Here is a 24,161-nt window from a genome sequence, read left to right as displayed (position 1 = left end):
CATGGGTCAGCTGCAGGCATCTTGACTGCTGTGTAGACATACCCCAAGTTTGCTCAGCACCTACAGCAGGGGCCAGATTCTCAACAGAACTCTGACCCAGCAACTCCAATTGTCACTTATTTAGGTGCCTAAACAGGCGTGGCTGGGTGCTGAATGCTTCTAAAAAAAATCTGGCCCTTGAAGTACAGTTGCTGGTACCTTTGTGTGTCAGTAGCTGGAGAGCAGCATTTAGGCCTGGTCTACACTAGAGTTAGGTTGACATAAGGCAACTGGGTAAAACTATTTACCATGCCTTTCAACATTTTATTGTACAAAGTCATATCGTTGCAAAATATTTAACCCTGGGTGAGGGACATGAATATTCTAGAGCAAACCACATATCATAGAGACAGGAATATGAGAAATAATAGATTTTGTAAAACTGGCTATATGAGGTTATCAAGACTGCTTAGAGCAATAAGGCATCTTTGACAAGCATGGGTGGCGGGATGAAAACTGTGGAATAACTGCTCAATAACTCTCTCAGACATTTTGCATTTCACGTTCTCTAAAGGATCACATTATAAAAAGATCCACAAGGACTAAAATAGCAAAATATTTTCTTGAATAAATGATGATTTTTTAATACAGACCCTAACACAAATTTGATTGTTTAAATATATATGTTCGTCTATAAAGCCAGTCAAAAACTTAGTCTCCTGGGGGTTTAAATTAAATTGTTATTTACATTTCCTCTTTCGTATCCTTGTCAAATAATCTATGTAATATCTATATCAGAACAGGTGAAGTACATTGAGCATAAGGAAAATGTATATAAGCAAAAATCATTTAATTTTTTTTTTAAATAAAGGAAGAGAGCTTTGTTTTGAACAATGTGATGCTTAAAATGGACAAGTTTGGCTTCTTACTGCTTCCCCATCAGCCCTGTCTGCTGGCTGTCAGAGGCAGGCCTGGTTTTGGAAAACCCCTACCTTTTTACAGCAAATTCAATTTAAGAAAGTTGTATGGGATTATTTTCATTTTATATCTAAAACCTCACTTTAATTTAATTTTGCTCGTGAGTGAGATCTCATTTTGCGTGTTTGTTTTTCTCTTAAAAATTAATGTTTTGCACTAGCACGATGACTCCCAGGTACATTGCGATCCAGCAGTGGTGGGTCTCAGTGGTCAATCCTAGTTTGCCGTCAGCAGTGTACTGAGTTGCCTCAACATTTTATCAGAATATAATATTCGGTTTCGTCTTATTACTTAGCTCCTCAGAAGCCAGCAATACTGAAGTGTAGTACAACATTAGCCAATTGAACTGCATATGTAAATTGAGTGCATTCTAACTGGTAGCAGTGGCTTCAAATTGTTCACTTCTTGGGTGGTGCGGAAGAGGTTGCATACGGAACCCCCTACAAGATCTACAATGTCCAAGTGGTCTCAGGCACCAGACTTGAGGCTTTGTCTTCCCCTCTACTAAGTGGGCTGGTGTCCGTACAGAAGCATAGGTTCAAATCCCACTCTTAACACACAAATAAGGCCACTGGTTCCCTGCAGGCTGAATATGTGAAGAGAGTGAACCACATGGGGCCAGAAAAGACGCTGAGATGGCAGATTCTTCTCCTGTTCCCCATGGAAGGCAGGCCTGAGAACATCAGTATTACCAACCCCAGGTGTTTGGTGTTTTTTTAAAAAAAAAACAAACACCAAAACACAAGATTCTTAAAAATAAGCTTTAGATTCTTGCCTTCTGGGTTTTAACCCTTTAGGGTACACTCAGGTCACACTTCTGAACTTGTGTCTCCAACCATGAGGGTGTGCAACTCTTCAGTGAAAGCAAAGATTCTCACATAAATGACTATCTCCAGGAGCAGGGGCTTTAAGAAAAAAACATCAAGTCTCATGAGACTTGCAATAAAATGTGAAGAAGCTGGCAACAGTAATCTTTGCAAGAGGTGGCTCTGCTCACTACTGAGTGTGCAGGAAGCATCATTCTGCTCCCATACTGTGGAACAGCAGCATCCTTGCTGTGGTTTTTTCCAGGCTGCCTGAGTGATTTGGGTGGGGCTGGAGGGGGGGGGGGGGGAGAGGGAGGGAAAGAGAGACCCTGACCCTCAATCTTACACCAGTCTGTCCAAAAAGCACTCGTCTCAGGTTATTTTGCAAGGGTTTATCAGCAATGAGATAACAGTAAAAAATAAATACGTAGTAGTTTACTCTCATCTACTGCAGCAGGCGCCTCATTGCTGCAGGAGAAGATTTGACGTGTACAATATCTAGAGTCTGTAGCAGCAGACAAGCTCAGCATACTAAACTTACACCCTGCTCTGTAGGAAAACGTTGGAACTGGATGTTCTAGAGTTTGACTGCATATACTACATTAAACGCTATCCCCAAAGTGAAATCAAACTTAAAACAACCAAAACACGAATAATCGGACTCTAGTTTTGTTCTCATTCTACATATGGCCAGGGACCGTTTCATGGTATGTAGCCTCTTAATTCACAGTGGCTTTACTGTTTGTCACATTCTAGCTTTAACTTGGATTACGTGCTCAGTTTAAGTGTGACATTTACCCCTGTACAGAGGGCCAAAACAGGCTTATGAAACCATTTAAATCTAATGTCTTAAAGTGCTAACTCCCTGAGCAAGGGCAGATTTCACACCAAGTGCATTGTCGAGTACATGCTGAGATTTCTTGTATATATTATCTACAGATTTTAACCAGGAGACAGGTTTTGGTTTTTTTTCCTCTTCATTTGCACGAACAGCAAACTGCCTCAATAACTTATTTGAAACAATCCTGAATTTAAACAAATGTGTGACCGAGACAGACTGAAGTTGCTCAAAGTATTGTTATTTTACAAGGTATCAGTAACTTTTCCCTAAAATTGTCGTCAAGTCTTGATAATTCTGCAGCAAAATGCATGCTAGTTAACTGCTCCTTTCTATGTATTATGAGTTAATTCAAAACAATTTCCAAATGGAGGAAGATGCTCCTACTTCGAAAATAATCAAGTGCGTACCATCTTGTGAATTGCAATTCAGATTGTTCTGGCATGTGTGGAAGAAGCTTGTCTAGCGAAGTCCACGATAAGGGAATTAATACTTGGCATTGAAATGTTAAGTACTAAAAAAAAGCAAGGTTATTTTTACTTGGTGGACTAGGAAGTGGTTTTTGTTTTACAAACACTATTAAACTAAGGGCATGTCTACACTGCTAAAATTAAGTCGACTTAAGAGGACATACAGCCACCAGTGATTAATTCAATTTTTAATGTCCACACTATGTTCCTTCTGTCAATGGTGAACATCCTCACCAAGAGCACTTACACTGATTTAACCGGCATTGTGGGACACTGACAGATGGAGCCCCGCTGCCAGGGCTCTCCTTCACACCCTCCCCACCAATCCCTCACCACAGGCCTGGCCAGCAACAAGTGATGTTAAGCAATGCAGTGTATACACAGACACTGCTTTGAACTAACTACATTGACTTAAGCGCTACACCTCTCACGGAGGTGAAGTTAAGTCGGTGTAACGGACGACTTACACCAGCCAAAGTGACATGTTAGTGTAGACACTAACAGGCATGGTAAAATAATGAGTAATAAGCTTCTATATAAAGCAGCTGTTCTCACACTAACGTACAAGGATTTAGCCTTAGAACATCTGAGAGACTCTCCCCCTATCTGCAGTATGATCCAGGCCATTGGGAAGCCTCAGAACATAAGAGTAAATCTCAAATAGTTAATGATTTCACATTCGGAATCTAAAAAGTCAGTATTTACTATTTAGCTATGATTGAAAGTAACCAAGATAATTTCTAAATTGAGTTAATAAAGGTTTTATTTGATATCTGCAGCCAGTTCACATGATGAGATAAAGGGTAGCATTCCCAGTAATATCTACACAAGATGTATATGTTAAGATCCAGCCATAAAGAAATAGTTTACCTCCCTGTAAACAATAATTGTTAGGTTAGTCTAGCCATATTTTATTTGCAGTAGTAGGAGAGCAATCTGGGGCTAATGAAATATTCCAGCTGGACATATATATTGCAAACTGAAAATTTATGTAACATGCATGATGGTGTTGTCCAGTCATCTGAGTTGATTTTTATTATCACTAAGTCAGATGTTCGCAAAAATGTCTTTCCCATTGCTAAGTGGGTTTCCTTTCAATCGGAAGTAGGCTATCTGTACGGTGTCAGAGAAACTATTAAATGCTTTATTATCATATGGATTGTAATGTTTTTTGGCACAGGTGGAGAAAATTTTTTTCTCTGGCTACTAAATTCACCTAATGGGTTTTTTCTTAGTGTAATTTAAGATACCTATTGAGACTGTAAGAACTCCAATTGTCTAGCCTTAGATCAATTTCATCTGGCATTGCTTGATGGGGGAAAAATATAAAAAACAGACACCGGAGCAGTGACACCAAAGTTTTGCTGCATCACTACTACTTAACCCCTCATGTGCAGCTCCAAAATTCTTGCAGCAATGTAATGCTACCATTCCACTTTTAAGGCCTCTTTTACATGAGAAAGTGTTCAGCATAATCTAATGTGTGAATTCAAACAGATATACAAAATAGGTACAGCATTACATGGACACTTTTTTCATTAGGTCATTTGGGAAAGGGTATAAGCTACACTGAAAAGCCACTCATAATAATGTTCACATGAGGATATAACTGTAAAACTAGCAACTGTCCCTTGTAGACAAACCTTAAGACAGTTGGGGAAAGAGGTGGAGTAGGCGGACCTTGCAATTCTGAATTAGTTACCACTTTTAAGAATTATTTTGTTTTGAATGAGCGACCCTTATAGTTTACATTATCCAGAGACCAACAGAGCTTGTTCCCAGGCTGTTTATAAATAGAAACAATCTCTATGAAAATGTTCAAAGGGAGCATGCCCAGCATAGTTTTCAAACATGGACCATAGTTCAACTAATATTCCATAAAATACCCTAAGCCAAAAAATTGCTTTGGTATAACCAAGTACAGAGACTAGAGGCTTATGCTCATCTAATTCAGACAGCACTTTGTTTTACTCTATTTCTGTATGCCTCAAGATTCCTAAGCTCTGTTCATTAGGAAAATTAAAGGAACTTGCTACTAGCATAAATCGCACATGTTGGTCAGCCACAGCTGCAGCCAACATGCAGGGATAACTTTCATAAGATTAGTTATTTCGACTTTTCAAACTAGATTAGCATTCCAATACCAAAGTGAGGACTGCATTAAAAATAGCTACTGAAAGGAGATTAATATATAGTCTCTTCTCAGTCCACATGCATCTCTTAGTGGTAGAGAAGAGAAAAATAGCACTTAAAATAAGAGGGCACACAGGAAATAGTCTTGTTAAGTAACTAGGTTCTACAAATAATGGAAAACCTAATCTACGTAATTAGGAAGACCCGCTTGGCCTCTTAAAGAGTTTGTGTACACCTGGATACTTAGGAAAATTAATGAATTAACTAAAGGTGTATATGTAATATGGACATCTATTCAGAATTAAAGTAGCCTTAATTCAATTTAGCTTAATAGATTTCCAAATGTCATTTTAATTCTGAATAGAAGCATCCAAACAGGGGTTTGATGAGGTTTATATAGTTTAAAAGTAAATTTGGATCAGTGTTCCTGAGCGTTCCCATCTCTTCATGGAAAATTCACAGGCAAGTTGGTGTGAAAAAGCTAGGATGTATATTTAAAGCATAATAGTTATTCCACATCAATTTCTGTGTAGATACTCTCTTATTCCATACTAAGAGTGCCTTTTTGCAGTTTAGGTTAATAACTATTGCATACTATCTATTCTGAATTTTTTTCCCTGTGTAGACAAGCCTCTACTGTGACACACTGGACAAATCACCTTTGTGCCTCAATCTCTCTACCTGTAAAATCGGGATAATATTGTTTACACAGTTTATGGCTAAAAAGCACCATGTTAAGTGTTAGCTATTTGTTACTGTCAATGAGGAATTTAAACATGTGTGTTGCATACTGACTTCAACTGTGATTAAAACTTTTACTTTTAGAGGCCCTAATGTTTTATCCATTTCCCTCTTAGTCCACAAGAGTATATAAACTCTGATCACAGACATTGTGCATTATTGCCCATGAATGGATTTCTGCTCCTAAAAAAAGAGAAAAACAAGCATGCTAGATCCGTTGGACTCCACATGAGGAAGAGTCATAGAATCCATGGGAAGTGGCTGTAATAAAACCATGTTATATTCCATTATAAAAGTCACCTTTCACACTCTAGGTGAATGAACTTTACCACTGAGAGAGCCTGGATTTGTGTCTCACCATGACAAGTGCTGACTAGTGTCATCTTATAGAAGCTATAAACCCACAATGAAACTGTCACTATTTTGCCTTTTTAAAAGGGCACTTCTTTGGGTTGACACAAATAAACATATTTCAGAGACACTGGAAAGCCTTAAAATTTACACCTTGATTATTTCCATCTGAAAGACCTTACCTTTTCCAGAGTCATTCCATTTATCTTCCCAACTGGAAATCACGCACTCACACAAAGCAAAAGAAAAACACAAACCTGCCACTAAAGAGGCTTTCAGAATATAAAAGATGGAAAGCTCTTACAATACATTTGCAGATGCACATGACTGTCCTCAGTATCATCTCAGGCTAGAACTTTCAGTAATTATGCCGGAGAGTTAATTTCAAGTTCAACTTCATATTAAGCAATATTTCTTTCTTTCTTTTTTTTTTTAAATCTACACAGGAAGTTGTACCATTTTAAACTGAACGGTGTTATTTTACACCCATTTTGTTAACCTTGTGCAGCTTTAGCTGTGGATACTCTTAAATTGATTTAAGCCAGGCTTATATTAGTTTAGCTTGCATCACTAAATTCACAGTTGCAAGCTGAACTGCTATGGCCAGTTTTAACCCAATAGAAGTGTCCACACAGTGGTTTGCACCAGTTTAACAAAAGGTGTGATGTACAAAATTTAGTTAAACTGGTGCAACTTGTGGTGCAAATAAATCCATTGTACAGGTGTGAGGTTGCTTTCATCTAGTTTTCAACTACGTAGAACACTTTTACAAATGCACTTTGATACCAGCTAAATTTGAAATCTCACTCTCCATGCCTGCGGGGCCAGAGTGTAACTCTGGTGAACGTTACTGGTCCCTCCCTCTGTACCTGATCTGCAGAGGATGAGTGTTATGCCCTTACCCCCACAGCTGGAGACTGTTTAGCTCAAGTGTAGAGATGCATGTTTTTAGCTCTGGAGTAAAGGCAACTCAGGCCTAACTTTTAGGCCCAGATCAGACCCAAGCCCACACAACATGAGAGGATCTAGTCATTTTCTGATCTGACCCTTCACCGCTAACCAGCGTTAGCATGGCTCTCCTCCAGGCTGTGGGGTCAGCAAGGCAGCTGGTGAGTCCCCTGCTCCTGCTGTCCTCTGCTGTGCACACTGCAAAGTGAGAGGTGCCGAGACATCCTGGTGCACTCACTCCACAGCACAGCAAGATGGCAGAGGCCGGCAGACGCAGGCCCAGTTCAGCCACTGCCGTGCCAAACCCACAGGAAGGAGATGACGCAACCCAAGAAGGACCTGTTGTTTTCCCACCCAACCTAACCTGGACCCAAACACTTGAAGTCTAACCTCATCAGGTTTGGTTTGGGTTACAGGGCTCTAGTCTGGAGGTCCCTGCTTCACTCCTGGGTGTGCTGGACAAGATGGCATCCAAACAAGCAGTGAGCGTTCAGGGTACTTTTTCCAGAAGAGCTAAGAAATTTCACACTTTCCCTTTTAAAATCCTCAGTTAACGAAGGCAGGTTTTTCTGATATTTGTGTTTCAAAATAAGCAGGAAGAATCCAGAAGGTGAGGCATTGCAAGAGGTACCCCCAACAAGCCAGGTTAAAGGGATACTGTCAGCTTGACTTTTGAAACTAATTTAAAAATAGTGTTCCGATAAAACAGCTTTTAAACAATATCCAAATTTAAAGAAAACAATTAAAAAACGTATAATGGGTTCCTTCTGCTCCCCCGTGATGTTTAAGAGCATGATTCAGGAAGCGCAAGAGCAGCACTCAACATGCTTGAGCCACCCTTTTTCCTCCGCTGTGTACCTGCTCCCTCTTCACCTTCAGCTGTTATTAGTAAACAGCACAGGGCCTGGAGACCAGCATAGACTGAGCTAAGAGGTGCAAATGATCAAGGAAACAGCTGATTATAAACCAAAGTCGACTGAAAAGGAAAACAGGTTTCCCTCCTCTCTAAATTCTTCCATTTCTAGTAATTTTGTATTACTTGCAACTGCACTGGCTAAAACATTATCAAACTGAACTGATTTTAAAAAAAGTATAGTGTCCCTTTAACATTAACCTAGCAAAGCAACCTTAGCTGTGTAGCAACTGATGGCATCCTCCTAAGGGTACATCTGCACCACTCAGACTATAACCAGCATAGTTACATCGCTGAAGCTATGCGGGCATAAACCCATAGCGTAGACGCAGCCTACACAAACCCAAGGGGGTTTTCCATCAGTGTGGGAAAACCACAGCCCTGAACGACGGGAGCCATGCTGATGGCAGCATTCTTCTACTGGACATAGCTGCATCTATACTGGGGATTAGTCTGGTATAGCTTCATTGGGCAGGGGTGTGGTTTTTTCAGAAAAAAAAATATTTGGATTCAGAATCAGAATTTTAAGTCAATGTTGTAAATTAAAAAAAACCTGGAGGAAATATTGGAAACTCTTTCCAAAGAGTATAAAATTCTCTAGCAAGATTTAGGATATTCTGAATAAGACAATGCCATTACACAAATAAAACTAAACAGGGTGTGGCAGGAGATAGCTTCTGGAAATTAACAATATTCAGACAAGAAAGGAATGAGAGGACATCCCTGTTACCAAGCTGCTTGGTTTAAAGTAAACAATGGAGGACAGAGGATAGGAAACTGTCATTAGTTAGCTGTCTGTTCACGGATTCTGAAGTGACAGTGGTGCCAAAAATTTACTTAGGACGACATCGGAGACTTTGTCTTCATTGCAAAAAAGAGGTGTGTTTTCCATCTAGATAGCAATCACAACTTAAAAATCTCACTGGAAACAAGGAACAGATAGGGTTAACCTAGATTAGCTTCTGTTGTGGTAAAAACTATGCCCCCTATCCAGCATCTGCATCTACTAGATGCATTGAGACATCTTCATATAAAATCTTACTGGAGACAAGGTAACTGTCTCAATGTAAGAACACTTTTTGTAGTGAAAACATGGGCCAAAGATCAGATCTAACAACCAAACCTCCATACAGCTCAGTGAGGTACCTACCACTGATGCCTTACCTTCATTAGGAAAAGGTGTTCTAAAATGTAAGCATCTTAGTGTAAATAAGGCAAGTTGTAGTTAGTGTGTGTTAACTGATCAAGGTAAACTTTAAACTCCCCCTTGCGCAGCTAGCATGTTAAAGTTACAACTAGTTTGTCTACACTCAGACTAATACGTTAGCTCACTTGCGTTAAACACTGCTAACCCTGTTCTCCTAGTGTAGATATGGCCTGAATGTGCATGCTAGAATTCAGCTCTAAAGCCAGTAAACTAAGCAGCTTAAACATTTAGCTAACTTTATTCCAGTCAGCATCCTTGATGCTTTCTTAAGAAGGTGCAGAAAACAGTGTGCTCAAGACTAATGATTGATGAGCTCTGTCTGGGGGAGGCGGTTGCAATGTTGAAGTTAAAGCTAATAGCTAACTTGCTCATAGCAACAGCAGTTCTCCTGGGGGCGGGGAGGGGGACCTATTTAGAAGTGGGACTGTTAATTCCACCTGTCTATCCCCATCAAAACAGCATTCCTCCATTTTTTAATCACTGTATTGAAGAAGTGTTTGTATTTGACTATTCATGGAGTGCTAACTAGGTGGGAGGCACCACATGTACATTTAGAGGACACATTCTCTTGGTGTCCCTAGCCTCTGTTTGCCAGAAGCTGGAATGAGTGAGAGGGGATGGATCACTTAATGATTACCTGTTCTGTTCATTCCCTCTGGGGCAACTGGCACTGGCCACTGTCAGAAGACAGGATACTGGGCTAGAAGAACCTTTGCTGTGACTCAGGAGGGCCATTCTTAAGTCTCAAGGAGTTCACAATCCAGTCCAGACAGACAAAACAGTTCCGAGGTTGTTAGTACACTGAGTGCCAGGATCTTGGGATTTTTTTCTGAAAGAAATTGTGCGGGTGAGGAGAGAAAGGAGTTCATCAAGCATCGTATAACCGACATCAGCTGTCCTCTTGGGCATACAGAGGTAGCAGGGGACAGCCATTTTTTATTTTTAGATTTGTAAAATGTGCCTTTCGTGTCTCAAACTATGTATTAAATGTAACAGCTATCACCTTTGCTAACAAAGAAGAAAAATGACACACAAAGCTTGGATAAGGAACTTCCACCCGTGCTGCAGTAAATCTGGAACTTTCAGCACCAAAACCACAAGCTGCTACCAAGTGAGCTAAAACCCAAGAACTCCTTTAGCTGCACCTAGCAAGCTGTTGGGCAGAGGCCAATCTACTAGAGGGAGACATAACTACACACTAAGCCAGCATTTACACCTTCCACCATTCTCTAGAAATGGTCAGAGCTGAGTAAAATTTTTCATTTCAAAACATCTTAAACCATTTTTTCAGACAAGTGAAAATTTGTGGAAGACTTGTTCAAAACTGTATTTTCCCCTTCTTCCCATTTGCCAGAGGGAGAGGGAGGAAAAACCAAATCAACTTTTCACAGAACATTTTTAGAAAACAATTTAAGTTTTCTGCAAAAAGCAATTACTAGGTTATTAACCAGACAGAGAAGTGAATTCCATAAGAGGACTTTTCACTGAAAACATTAAGCCACTAATTAGTTTAAGCACTTTCACAGCTTTTAGAGGTAGAACTCCACATTTTAACAGTGTTTTCCCTCCATCTCTAACTCAGATGGTCACTATTTTCTTTTCACTCCTACTGTGACTAATCTTCAATTTCTCTCTCCTTGCACACCCATTAGTCCTTAAGTCTATTTTCTCTGGGATGGTCCTGTAAAAAAAGGTCCCGAGTCACAGACTGCAACCCCAGAATGTCTGTTGCATGCACCTATGAGTACATTCCATTTACTTCCTCTCTATAAAAAACAAGCTGAAGTCTTATCTTTAAAATTTATTGAACGAGTTTCCACTTTTTGAATTTTCTCTTTACTAAAAGTTCTCCCGTTTTATTAACCTTGTTTAAACCCCAATATACAAGTTTTATTACAGAAGGGACTTTTTGCTGCCTCCCGTGATCTCCGTGAGACCATTTCTGCAACGTCTCTCTATTAAGGTTCATGTTCCTGCCATGATTTAAAAGGTGTTTGAGTCACAGAATGTTCCTTGAACCAGCATTCCATTTCAGTAAGTGGAACCACCAGAAATTTCTGACATGGGGGGGGGGGGAGGGATAGCTCAGTGGTTTGAGCATTGGCCTGCTAAACCCAGGATTGAGAGTTCAAGCCGGGGGGGGGGGCAGTTAGGGATCTGGGGCAAAAATTGGGGATTGGTCCTGCTCTGAGCAGGAGGTTGGACTAGATGACCTCCTGAGGTCCCTTCCAACCCTGATATTCTATGATTCAGTGGGAGAACTCAAAGCTTTTCCTAACTTCTCTGCACTTACATGTATTGCCACACTTTTGTTTAAGGCCCTACATTCCTAGCATATTGTGCTACCTGCAATTCTGATGATCACAGATACCAGACTAAAAATCCACAAGTTCAAATCATTCAGTACTAAAAACTGCAACAAGTGGCAAAAAAAAGATTGGTTATCTTTCTCTTTCCATTCTGTTCACTACAGAATCACATTTCACTGTATGCAGTTGTGCATTTACAGCACACACACTTTTAGTAAAGTACAAAACCCTTAACTGTTTAACTGCAATTATGCAATTGCAAATACATAAAGGGGTGAGAGTTCATGGCAGAAGTCTGGTTCTTTGGTTGAACATCCCCATATTTACACCATGGTAGTCTGTGGTCAGAGGCATAAACCCCCATCCTCCATGAAAGATAAGATAAAAATATTGTATTCTGTTGCCAAAAATGACAGCAATTTGAAGAAAGCATGTTGAAGAAAGAGGTAACAGAATTTCTGCTACAAGTGAATGGTCACTCTAGATTTTTTGAATTCTAAACATAGAAACAAATTTTCCCTTCGTTCTTCCCTGCCGCAATTACTCAATACATCTTTCCCATCCATTTAAAAAAACAAAAACAAAAAACACAAAAAAACCCACAAAAAAACACAAGTGTGAATGCTAATCATTTTTGAATAAATGTTAGATTTAATTACATTGTACCAGTCTTTTATGGGACTGAATTAGACCACCTCTTGGAATGCTCATATTTATTATTGAAGCAATATACTTTGAAGAATTAAGGGCACAGAAGTGCAATATTCAGTCAAATTCCTTGATTACTAACAAATTTAACTCTCCCCAAAAGAGCCAAAAGGGGACACACAAGAAGATTCCCACGTCTTGGTGAAAAAAGTAGTGAAAAAAATCCATAATGGCATTTGTGTGAATTAAAATCATAAGAGCACCATCGATTAGCAGCACCATGGAATAACGCTAATGCCAATGTCTATGTAGTGTGTATTTCACATGATCTTTAATTGCTACCAATTTATGATTTAGCAAAGTTTTCAGACAAAAGGCTAAAAATAAAAATTCAATTAGTAAAAAGCTTAGACTGGCCTTCATTTTTAAAATGTAAAGAGCTCTTCATGGGGAGGAAAACATTTACTAATGACATAAGGCTTAAACTTGCAAGCACTTACACACGTGAGTGGTCCCATTCACATTCTCAGCACTTTTCATAAGAGTACAGTTACTCTCAAGTGTTTTCAGTATTCTCTGTATAGTAGTTCAGTAAGTGGCTTGGAAGTGATAGGTAGCTAGGTAAAGTATTTTCATATTTAACCAAAGTTGGATTATCTTAATTATTAGATTCCCAACATAAGGAAGATTAAGATCCTGATTAGAGTGTCCTACAGATTCATATGCTAACTTGGTGTAATACACACGAATGACCTCAATGAATTAGTCGGTCTTGCTAGGGCACTGAAGTTCATGTCACAGGAATATCTGCCTTAAGAATTGAAAGTTTTAAATAAGGAAATAGTGAGTGTTGATAAATCTTAAAACTAGACCCTTCCAGCTAATAACATATTCATGTTATGATTGTCATGAATACAATTCAATCCTGCTAAGGCTTAACCATTTAGGACCAGTTCCTCAGCTGGTGTAAATCAGGGCTTCACTGAAGTCAATGGAGAAAAAGATCTGGTTCACAATCCCAGCCTTGCAGAGATGCTGCCAAAATCTGTAAAACAAGCTACTAAGGTGGAGAGAGAAAGTTGTTGGAGAAACCAAACATGGACTCTACCTTGACTTACCCAATGCAAGTCAAACAACTTGTTTGTATTACAAGAAAAATATTTATTGAAAAGCTAGTGGAAGATGGAAAACCAATTCTTGAACAGATCTTATTTGTGCAAGTGTTGGTCTGGCAAGTGACAAATCTAAGGCCCTGTCCATTCATACCTACTTGCTACTCCTGTTATAAATCAAGACTTCACAACAGCAGGCAAGAGTGTTCTGGGACTAGAACTATTCTCAGAAAAAGCAAGTGCATTGGAAGACATTTAGTCATCGACCATTTGCAGCACTGAGTTCAAAGTCTCTTCTTATTCAACTCAATAGATACTCATACTTCCAAAGGAATAGTCATATTCCTTTGTATACATCTGTTGCTTATGATACAGTGAAACATTATGGTAGTACCGAGAAATCATTTAAGTTGCAAGCATACTTCGTGCAAGAGTCACAGTAATCTTTCTTCCCCCGAACCCTCAATGATTAGAACTGAACATCACAGAAACTATTAGTATGTAAGGTTCAAGGTCACAGAACAATGAAGACTTCTTAAAAGCCACACACTGTCAGTCTGAAATAACTGAACCAAACCTACCACATAAACCAACCTGTGTCTCATGTCTGTCCCTGTACAGCCAACTATAATTAGATACTCAAATGATGAATGGCAGGCCTGTAAAGCTAGCAGCAATTCTTAGAGTGACAGTCACAAGGAAGTACAGGATTAAAGCCAAAAGAAAAGGAGGACTTGTGGCACCTTAGAGACTAACCAATTTATTTGAGCATAAGCTTTCGTGAGCTACAGCTCACTTCATCGGATTAAAGCTGGCAATTTCTTTAAACCGAAAGCACTAATAAAAATAAAGAATGATTTGGTCAAGGGCATGTGTGCCATCGTCAAAAGCTCCTTCAAAAATACAATATAACCAATATTTGTATCTTATTCTAAAATTCTAAATTAAGATTACTCTAAAAGGCTAATGAACACCCTAAACTGCTGGTACAGTACAGTATTGAAAATCATATCACAGCCAATACAAACCTGATAGCAGACAAGAGTATACTCCCACTGTTAAATGGCAATCTTGCAGTGCTGACAGATTTCCTGGGCTCAATTTAAAATTCAACCATGACAAAACAGGATACATACAAACAAAGTTTCAAAATAAAGCAAGGAAGCATGAATCTTCTAGTTAATATCCACGTAAAAAGCTTTTCATTTCTAGGAGAGAGAGAATATTCATCGAAGCACATTTCAATCAACTACAACAAACCCATGAAGACAGTTTGGAACACACACTTGAATTAAGTTATTGCGACCTCTGCTTAAAATATATAACAATGCCTTTGCAAGCAAACTCCAGTATTTCAAGCAAAAAAAAAAAAAGGGGGGGGGTTAATACTCTCTAACTCAATTTAACATAAAGAGAATGGAAAGAGAGCTAAAGCAGGACACGACTCACATATTAATATGACTACTGGAGAGCTGCAAGCCAGTGTCTTCGGAGCCAGAGCATAATTTTGCATCTAATGGGGGGAGGGGAGAAGAAATGAGCAAAAGAAAGATTTGCTGGGGGGCGGGAGGGGGCAGAAACACCACAAACCAAAACCTAAGTCTGTATATCAGATTCTGAAGCTTCAGGGACAGTTATATAAAAAAAGATACATCAATGATTATCAGCGTCTCAGAAGAATCCCCGTCCCCTTAAAGAAAACCAACAAACAAACAAAAAACAGAAAACAAAAACCCATGAGATTTTCAATACAAAAGGCCACTTCTCTCTCTCTTCCCCCTTCCCTCCCCCCCCCCCCACAACATCCACAGACTTTAGCCAGATTTCACTGCTAATGGCAGAAAAGCATTTTACCTCTGCAGATCTATTTCTCTCTCTCTCTCACACACACAAATGGACTCTATTTGCATATAAGGGGAAGAGGAGGGTAGTTAATTGGCGCCTTTGGAGTGCACAGACAGCAGCTGCCAGAGTCTGGGAGAGCCACCATTTCATGGCAAATAAACCCCTAACGGGGGGTGGGGGGGGACACACACACATTTTTATGCTGGGGAAATAGAACAAACCTCTGCAAACTGAAGCCAGGGAGGGGATGGCAAAAGGCGGGGGGAGAGCCGGAGCAGCAGCGTCAGGGCCTTGAGGAGCTGTCAAGCCGCGAACCCACCCCCAGCAGCCCAGACCGTGCAAGCCCAAACCCAGCCCCCGCCCAACTGCCCCCAGCCAGCCCCCCCAGGGTCCCCCACGCCAAACCCTCCAGAGAGAGGAGCTCGGCTTTACTTACGTGAAAACAAAAAATAAAGTAGTCGAACCCACTAATAAGGCAGCTGCTGTGGAGACAGGGATGTATTTAGTAGGTTTAAACCTCTTTCCAGTGCTGCTGGGCATCCTGTAGTTAACACATCACTGTGTACTGCAACCCAAGAGGCGCCGGGGAGGGAGGGGAGGGAGGGAGAGAGAGAGAAAGATGCGAGGACCCTCCAATGCAGAGGCAAGGCAGGGAGCGGGGGGGAAAAGAAGGGACGAGACAGAGAGAAAGGGAGTGAGAAAGAGGGATTGAGAACAGCTGACCTCCAGCACAGGAAATCCCACCCACACAGGCCAGCCCACTCAGCTGATGTCAACGAGCCCCTTAAGGTAGAACTGCTCGGCGAGAGCCACCCCACGCAAAGAAGGAAGACAGCCAGGACCACGGCCACGTAGCGTACAGACACGCACGTTCAAACCTGCAGCGCAAACAGAGGCAGCTCAAGGCGCAGGCTTTACGGTCTGCACAAGAGAGGCCACAGGCAAGCCACAAACGTGCGGTGGACACAATACAAACAGGCCTGGATCTACAGATTAAACCCCCACACACGCAGATGCCTGCCACGCTCATCCCTTATGTCCTATCGAATTGATAATTGTTCCATCGCATTTTTTTTTAACCCATCCTTCAGCATTCAGTAAACACCTGTATTCCCGCTCTTGGGATGGACAGGCTTTTTGAACCAAGGTGGAAAGGGGTCGATGTAACTATTTCTAGAGAACCCTATTGGCTTAAATTCCAAGGGACTTTTGCATGACATTCCAAAGTTGAAGTTAGTTATCGGGCTACACAACACAATCCAGACTTTCCTATCAAATACCGTTGCCTCGGTACTGTGGGCTACTGCTCATGGACAAGCCTCTGCAAGGGTCCCATTGAACTCAGCAGGGCTGTCCATAGAGGGGGCTTTCTATGCCAAACAGCTTGCAGGATTAGGGCCCGTAATGAAGAATGCCAGCACCACAGACCCAAGTTTGATTTAATATTGAACCAGGAATCATGGTCTTTAGTATTCAAACAACTGCTAGGTTCTGCTAATTGAGTGTCCTGGAAGTTTAATTAGTTGTTGCATGAATGATTTAATTAACCCAGAATTGTGTTGTTTGCTCTTGTGTTGTTTAAAGGGGTTTCAACCAGTGCAGTTAGGGGGGCACAAATACTATGCGATTGAAGGTGACAGAGCAGAAAGTTTGCCACACGGTTCTATGCAGAGAATGTTGCTGTGAGCAGCTCTCCCTGCTTCATATTAAAGGGGTTCAAGCTCAAGTACCCTCACTGGTCACAGTGGAACAAGTATCACATGGGGAGAAAGGTAATCTGTTTGGTGCAAGGCCATTTAGGATTTTATAAGTTAAAAAAATATCTAAAGTCTTGTTTACACTGGATATTTGCCTCCATTCTAATCCTCAGCGACCAGCTAAAGTTATAGCTGCACCAATGCATACCCTTCGTATAGATCACAACGTAGACTGGTAGAGCTTACCTTGCTTCAGCCAGGAGTACGCTGCACCTCGACAAATAGCAGCTTCCCTTCTCTACATTAGAGCCGAGCACTAGTACAGCGACACTGGTAGCTAGAAACTAAACATCCCAATTTTGGCCAGGTGGATATTAATATTGCCCATTGTAAGAGGCCAAATACATACCTGATTTCCCAGTAAGAAATCAAGAGCATTCCCAGAGGCTTTAAAAGAGCAATCCCAAGAGCAGATTCCCAGAGGCTTTAAAAAAAAAAGCTTGCTCTTGATTACAAATAAGGTGCAGCAGTTTAAAGTAATTCGGTCAATTCACCTGCCCTCCCCGCACACCTGAACTGAAGCTCTTCCCTGAGTATAAGGCAGCTCCAAGAGAAGCATATGGCTAAACTTGTAACCCTTCCTCTTTTTAGAGAAGTGAGATGAGTGGAGGAAGTGTAATGACCAGGAGGTTCCCTTTGGTGAGACCTATACTATCCATCACTATAGTATTTCGAAATTTACCATCCTCCCCCTTCAGAACTAGATCAATTTGATCAGATAAGATTGAGATGAAGCTGCATATGCAAACGGGACTGCACACCTTTCAGTGTCACATTTCAATTGGATAGAGGGAAGCTTTTAAGCAACGTGCTTGCTGTCTATCTATGCAGCACTCAAAACCCATGGGAGCCTGAGGAATAAGAGACAAGGACAAGGAGTTAAACCCAAGACTGCTGCATGGCAGCATACAGCACTACCAACCAGAGCCTCTAATTCTACTTTGGTAGTTATAAATAATTGATTTCTCATGTACAATTATGAAATCTCAGAGTATCAGCTAGCAACTTTCTTTCTGCACCCTCTTAGAACAGAATTTGATTTTACATCTCTAAAGGTATCCAAAGAGTTTTAATTAGGGCTGTTAATTAATTGCAGTTAACTCACATGATTACCTCAAAAAATTAATCACAATAGCACTGTTAAATAGAATACCACTTAAAATGTATTAAATATTTTGGACATTTTTCTACATTTTCATATATATTGTATTCTGTTGTAATTGAAATCAAAGGGTATATTTTTTTCTATAATTTTCACAGTGCAAATATTTGTAAACAAAAAATTTTTCAGTTCACCTCATACAAGTACTGTAGTCACAAAAAGAAAAGGAGTACTTGTGGCACCTTAGAGACTAACCAATTTGAGCATAAGCTTTCGTGAGCTACAGCTCACTTCATCAGATGCATACTGTAGAAAGTGTAGAAGATCTTTTTATACACACAAAGCATGAAAAAATACCTCCCCCCACCCCACTCTCCTGCTGGTAGTAGCTTATCTAAAGTGATCACTCTCCTTACAATGTGTATGATAATCAAGTTGGGCCATTTCCAGCACAAATCCAGGTTCTCTCTCCCCCCCCACCACACAAACCCACTCTCCTGTTGGTAATAGCTTATCTAAAGTGACCACTCTCCTTACAATGTATGTGATAATCAAGGTGGGCCATTTCCAGCACAAATCCAGGGTTTAACAAGAAAGTCTGGGGGGGGGGGCGGGGTTAGGAAAAAACAAGGGGAAATAGGCTTGAATAGAGACTGGGAGTGGCTAAGTCATTATGCAAGGTAACCTAAGTTAATTGTATCCAATTTGCAAATGAATTCCAATTCAGCAGTCTCTCGCTGGAGTCTGGATTTGAAGTTTTTTTGTTGTAATATCGCAACTTTTATGTCTGTAATCGCGTGACCAGAGAGATTGAAGTGTTCTCCGACTGGTTTATGAATGTTATAATTCTTGACATCTGATTTGTGTCCATTTATTCTTTTACGTACAGACTGTCCAGTTTGACCAATGTACATGCAGAGGGGCATTGCTGGCACATGATGGCATATATCACATTGGTGGATGTGCAGGTGAACGAGCCTCTGGTAGTGTGGCTGATGTTATTAGGCCCTATGATGGTGTCCCCTGAATAGATATGTGGGCACAGTTGGCAACGGGCTTTGTTGCAAGGATAGGTTCCTGGGTTAGTGGTTCTGTTGTGTGGTATGTGGTTGCTGGTGAGTATTTGCTTCAGGCTGGGGGGCTGTCTGTAGGCAAGGACTGGCCTGTCCCCAAGATTTGTGAGTGTGTTGGGTCCTTCAGGATAGGTTGTAGATCCTTAATAATGCGTTGGAGGGGTTTTAGTTGGGGGCTGAAGGTGACAGTTAGTGGCGTTCTGTTATTTTCTTTGTTAGGCGTGTCCCGTAGTAGGTGACTTCTGGGAACTCTTCTGGCTCTATCAATCTGTTTCTTCACTTCCGCAGGTGGGTATTGTAGTTGTAAGAATGCTTGATAGAGCTCTTGTAGGTGTTTGTCTCTGTCTGAGGGGTTGGAGCAAATGCGGTTGTATCGCAGAGCTTGGCTGTAGACAATGGATCGTGTGGTGTGGTCAGAGTGAAAGCTGGAGGCATGTAGGTAGGAATAGTGGTCAGTAGGTTTCCGGTATAGGGTGGTGTTTATGTGACCATCATTTATTAGCACTGTAGTGTCCAGGAAGTGGATCTCTTGTGTGGACTGGACCAGGCTGAGGTTGATGGTGGGATGGAAATTGTTGAAATCATGGTGGAATTCCTCAAGGGCTTCTTTTCCATGGGTCCAGATGATGAAGATGTCATCAATATAGCGCAAGTAGAGTAGGGGCGTTAGGGGACGAGAGCTGAGGAAGCGTTGTTCTAAGTCAGCCATAAAAATGTTGGCATACTGTGGGGCCATGTGGGTACCCATAGCAGTGCCGCTGATTTGAAGGTATACATTGTCCCCAAATGTAAAATAGTTACGGGTAAGGGCAGTCACAAAGTTCAGCCCCACCAGGTTAGCCGTGACATTATCGGGGATAGTGCTCTTGATGTCTTGTAGTCCATCTTTGTGTGGAATGTAGGTGCAGAGGGCTTCTGCATCCATAGTGGCCAGGATGGTGTTATCAGGAAGATCACTGATGGATAGTAGTTTCCTCAGGAAGTCAGTGGTCTCGAAGGTAGCTGGGAGTGCTGGTAGCGTAGGGCCTGAGGAGGGAGTCTACATAGCCAGACAATCCTGCTGTCAGGGTGCCAATGCCCGAGATGATAGGGCGCCCAGGATTTCCAGGTTTATGGATCTTGGGTAGTAGATAGAATATCCCAGGTCGGGGTTCCAGGGGTGTGTCTGTGTGGATTTGATCTTGTGCTTTTTCAGGGAGTTTCTTGAGCAAATGCTGTAGTTTCTTTTGGTAACTCTCAGTGGGATCAGAGGGTAATGGCTTGTAGAAAGTGGTGTTGGAGAGCTTCCGAACAGCCTCTTGTTCATATTCTGACCTATTCATGATGACAACAGCATCTCCTTTGTCAGCCTTTTTGATTATGATGTCAGAGTTGTTTCTGAGGCTGCGGATGGCATTGTGTTCCGCACGGCTGAGGTTATGGGGCAAGTGATGCTGCTTTTCCACAATTTCAGCCTGTACATGTCGGCAGAAGCACTCTATGTAGAAGTCCAGTCTGATGTCTCGACCTTCAGGAGGAGTCCACCTAGAATCCTTCTTTTTGTAGTGTTGGTAGGGAGGTCTCTGTGGATTAGTATGTTGTTCAGAGGTATGTTGGAAATATTCCTTGAGTCAGACGTCGAAAATAGGATTCTAGGTCACCACAGAACTGTATCATGTTCATGGGGGTGGAGGGGCAGAAGGAGAGGCCCCGAGATAGGACAGCTGCTTCTGCTGGGCTAAGAGTATAGTTGGATAGGTTAACAATATTGCTGGGTGGGTTGAGGGAACCATTCCTGTGGCCCCTTGTGGCATGTAGTAGTTTAGAAAGCAACCTTTGTTGTGAAAGTGCAACTTACAAATGTAGATTTTTGTTACATAACTGCACTCAAATGCAAAATGTAAAACTTCAGAGCCTATAAGTCCACTCAGTCCTACTTCTCCTTCAGCCAATTGCTAAGACGAACAAAGTTGTTTACATTTACAGGAGATAATGCTGGCCTTTTATTTACAATGTCATCAGAAAGTGAGAACAGGCATTTGCATGACACTTTTGTAGCTGGCATTGCAAGATATTTACGTGCCAGATATGCTAAACATTCATATGCCCCTTCATGTTTTGGCCACCATTCCAGAGGACATGCTTCCATGCTGATGATGCTCGTTAAAAAAAATAATGCGTTAATTAAATTTGTGACTGAACTCCTTGGAAGAGAATTGTATGATTCCTGCTCTGTTTTCATGTTATAGCAGTCTCGCATGATGACCCAGCACATGTTCATTTTAGGAACACTTTTACTGCAGATTTCACAAAACGCGAAGAAAGTACCAATGTGAGATTTCTAAAGATAGCTACAGCACTTGACCCAGGATTTAAGAATATGAAGTGCCTTCCAAAATCTGAGGGGGACGAGGTGTGGAACATGCTTTCAGAAGTCTTAAAAGAGCAACACTCTGATGTGGAAACTATAGAGCCCAAAACACCAAAAAAGAATCTTCTGCTGGTTGGCTCTGACTCAGATAATGAAAATGAACATGTGTCAGTTTGCACTGCTTTGGATTGTTATCAAGCAGAACTCATCAGCAGCATGGACACATGTCCCCTGAAATGGTGGTTGAAAGCATGAAGGGACATATGAATCTTTAGCGCATCTGGCACATAAATATCTTGTGACGCCAGCTACAACCGTGCCATGAGAACACCTGATCTCACTTTCAGGTGACATTGTAGACAAGAAGTGGGCAGCATCATCTCCTGCAAATGTAAACAAACTTGTTTGGCTGAATGACTGGCTCAACAAGAGGTAGGACTGAATGGACTTGCAGGTTCTAAAATTTTAGTTTTATTTTTGAATGCTTTTTTTGTACATAATTTTACATTTGTAAGTTCAACTTTCATGATAAAGAGATTGCACTACAGTACTTGTATTAGCTGAATTGAAATATACTTTTTTTTTAACAGTGCAAATGCTTGTAATCAAAAATAAACAATGTGAGCACTGTACATTTTGTATTCTGTGTTGTAATTGGTATCAATATATTTGAAAATATAGAAAATATCCAAAATTTAAATAAATGGTATTATATTATTGTTTAACAGTGCAATTAATTGCAATTATTTTTAATCACGATTAATTGCGATTAATTTTTTTAATTACTTGACAGCCCTATTTTTAAGATAAGCCTTCTCAGTTTCTCTAGGTTTTTTCACAAAGTAATAACTTACTAATAAAATCAGGGGGTGTTACTAAAGGAGGAAGTGGTGAACAGTGTAGGAGTATTCCTTAACCTTCTAAAGTACTCTGAAGTCTCCAAACTTCCACTTAGCCACTACTACTAAAATGCAGTGCCCAATCTTCTAGGCAGCTGCTGAAAAGTTCTAAATTAGGCAAATTTAAACATAAATTAGAGTTGGGGGCAGGGGGAAAACAACATGACCTCTACATTGCTGCTTTGAAAATAGCATTTGTATTTAAACTGTTCGCTTTAAAAAAAATACAACAAACCGGCATTGTAGTCGTTTCAATCTGCAACTCTCATATCTGATCAGCATTGTGCTTAGACCCTGAAAATTTCCCAGTGACACCCCAAATTCAGAAAATTAATTATATTTATGTTGGACACAGGATAAATCACCCTTACTATGTAGAAAAAAATTGTCTTTGCAGGAGATGACATTTGGGAAAGTGTCTGCTTTACATAAGACAGCAGCTTTCATCAGTATGGCATAATGACAAGACAACAATTTTTTGTGAGGGGTCTGGGTTGTGTTGTAATGTTTAGGCATCCAGTATTTAATATATTCAAGTAGCTTGTTCTTATGCAACCTTGTGTTGTTTCTTATGAAGCTCAGTGTTAACAATTTTCTAATATGTACCTACCTTATCTAAGGTATGCACTGACAGAGTTTAGAGAGTAAAATTTAATGAATATGATCCTCTTCTACAGGAATTCACACCCATTAATGCAGATAAGTTTAAACAAGTACACTGAAGGCATTTTAAAAAAATTATTAATAAGCTTTAGGAGTAAGCAGATCTTAAAAACATACACACAACCCTACCCCCCCCCCCATAATCCATATAGAGGGTTCAGCTGTTTCTTAATTGGATACAGGGTTATCACTAGCCCCACACCTTAATTCTCTCCATTCTCCCAAACAGCTGATCACTATATCCCAACAAGAAAAACGTTACCATTCTGCTCATATCGACAGCATAATTTCTGCAAATCAGGCAAGCAAGTATTCTGCAAGTCACAAATTTAAGCATGTTCTGCCCTTGATGTAGCTTTTGCGTGCATTATTTTTAGAGACTCCTCCACTCCCCCAATATATTACATATTCTCATATAAAATAGGATTAAATATTCTGGAGGCAAGATGGGGTTGAAGTGAGTAAATAGCTGGTAACATACAAAAATGGAATCCTGTGAATTTCCTCACTAGGTTTGAAAGTGTAAGCATAATAGAAGTAACCACTAAATTATCTCAATCGAACTTTCAAAAATACTTCCTTAGCAAATCTGTGTTACTCCCATTTCCATACCTGCAGTTTTGTAACTGACAGTTTGATGTGGTAATTCAACTAGAGACTGCTACAGATACAGGAATGAGTTACCATTCCACTGTATTTGCCCAACATATCACAACTAAGACATCCGTTCTTGTGAAATTCTGAGCTCTAATTCCATACATCGTATTAGTATACTAATACGATATGTAGTTTAAGTCCTCTGATGCAGATTCCTAAACGTATATAGGGAAAACATTTATACAAGCCGTTATCAATACTGTCCCTTTAGAAGCTCATTAAGTGGGTAATATAAACAAATCTAGAACACTAATCTTAAGATTAGAGATCTGCAGTATAATTCATTAAAGAAATGCTGCTTGAAGGGTTTGTTGAAATATAGTTGTCAGGAAGAGAAACATTAAGGAGTATGAGACAATGGGTCCTCAAACTAACTAACTTA

At 40.5% G+C, this 24,161-nt stretch overlaps 1 protein-coding gene across 1 annotated transcript in view; it reads right to left on the bottom strand.

Moving 5' to 3' along the window:
* Nucleotides 1-15,818, bottom strand: part of ZDHHC8 (zDHHC palmitoyltransferase 8) — a 176,148-nt gene extending 160,330 nt beyond the window's left edge. Inside the window, exon 1 of the mRNA XM_077835139.1 lies at nucleotides 15,715-15,818. Within this exon, the coding sequence (XP_077691265.1) occupies nucleotides 15,715-15,818 (104 nt within the window). The remainder of the gene's footprint in view (nucleotides 1-15,714) is intronic.
* Nucleotides 15,819-24,161: the final 8,343 nt, after the last annotated feature.

Source organism: Eretmochelys imbricata, chromosome 15, assembly GCF_965152235.1.
Source record: "Eretmochelys imbricata isolate rEreImb1 chromosome 15, rEreImb1.hap1, whole genome shotgun sequence".
Taxonomy (NCBI): Eukaryota; Metazoa; Chordata; order Testudines; family Cheloniidae; genus Eretmochelys; species Eretmochelys imbricata.
Note: the sequence above shows the minus strand (reverse complement) of the source record. Positions and strands in the feature narration are given on the sequence as shown.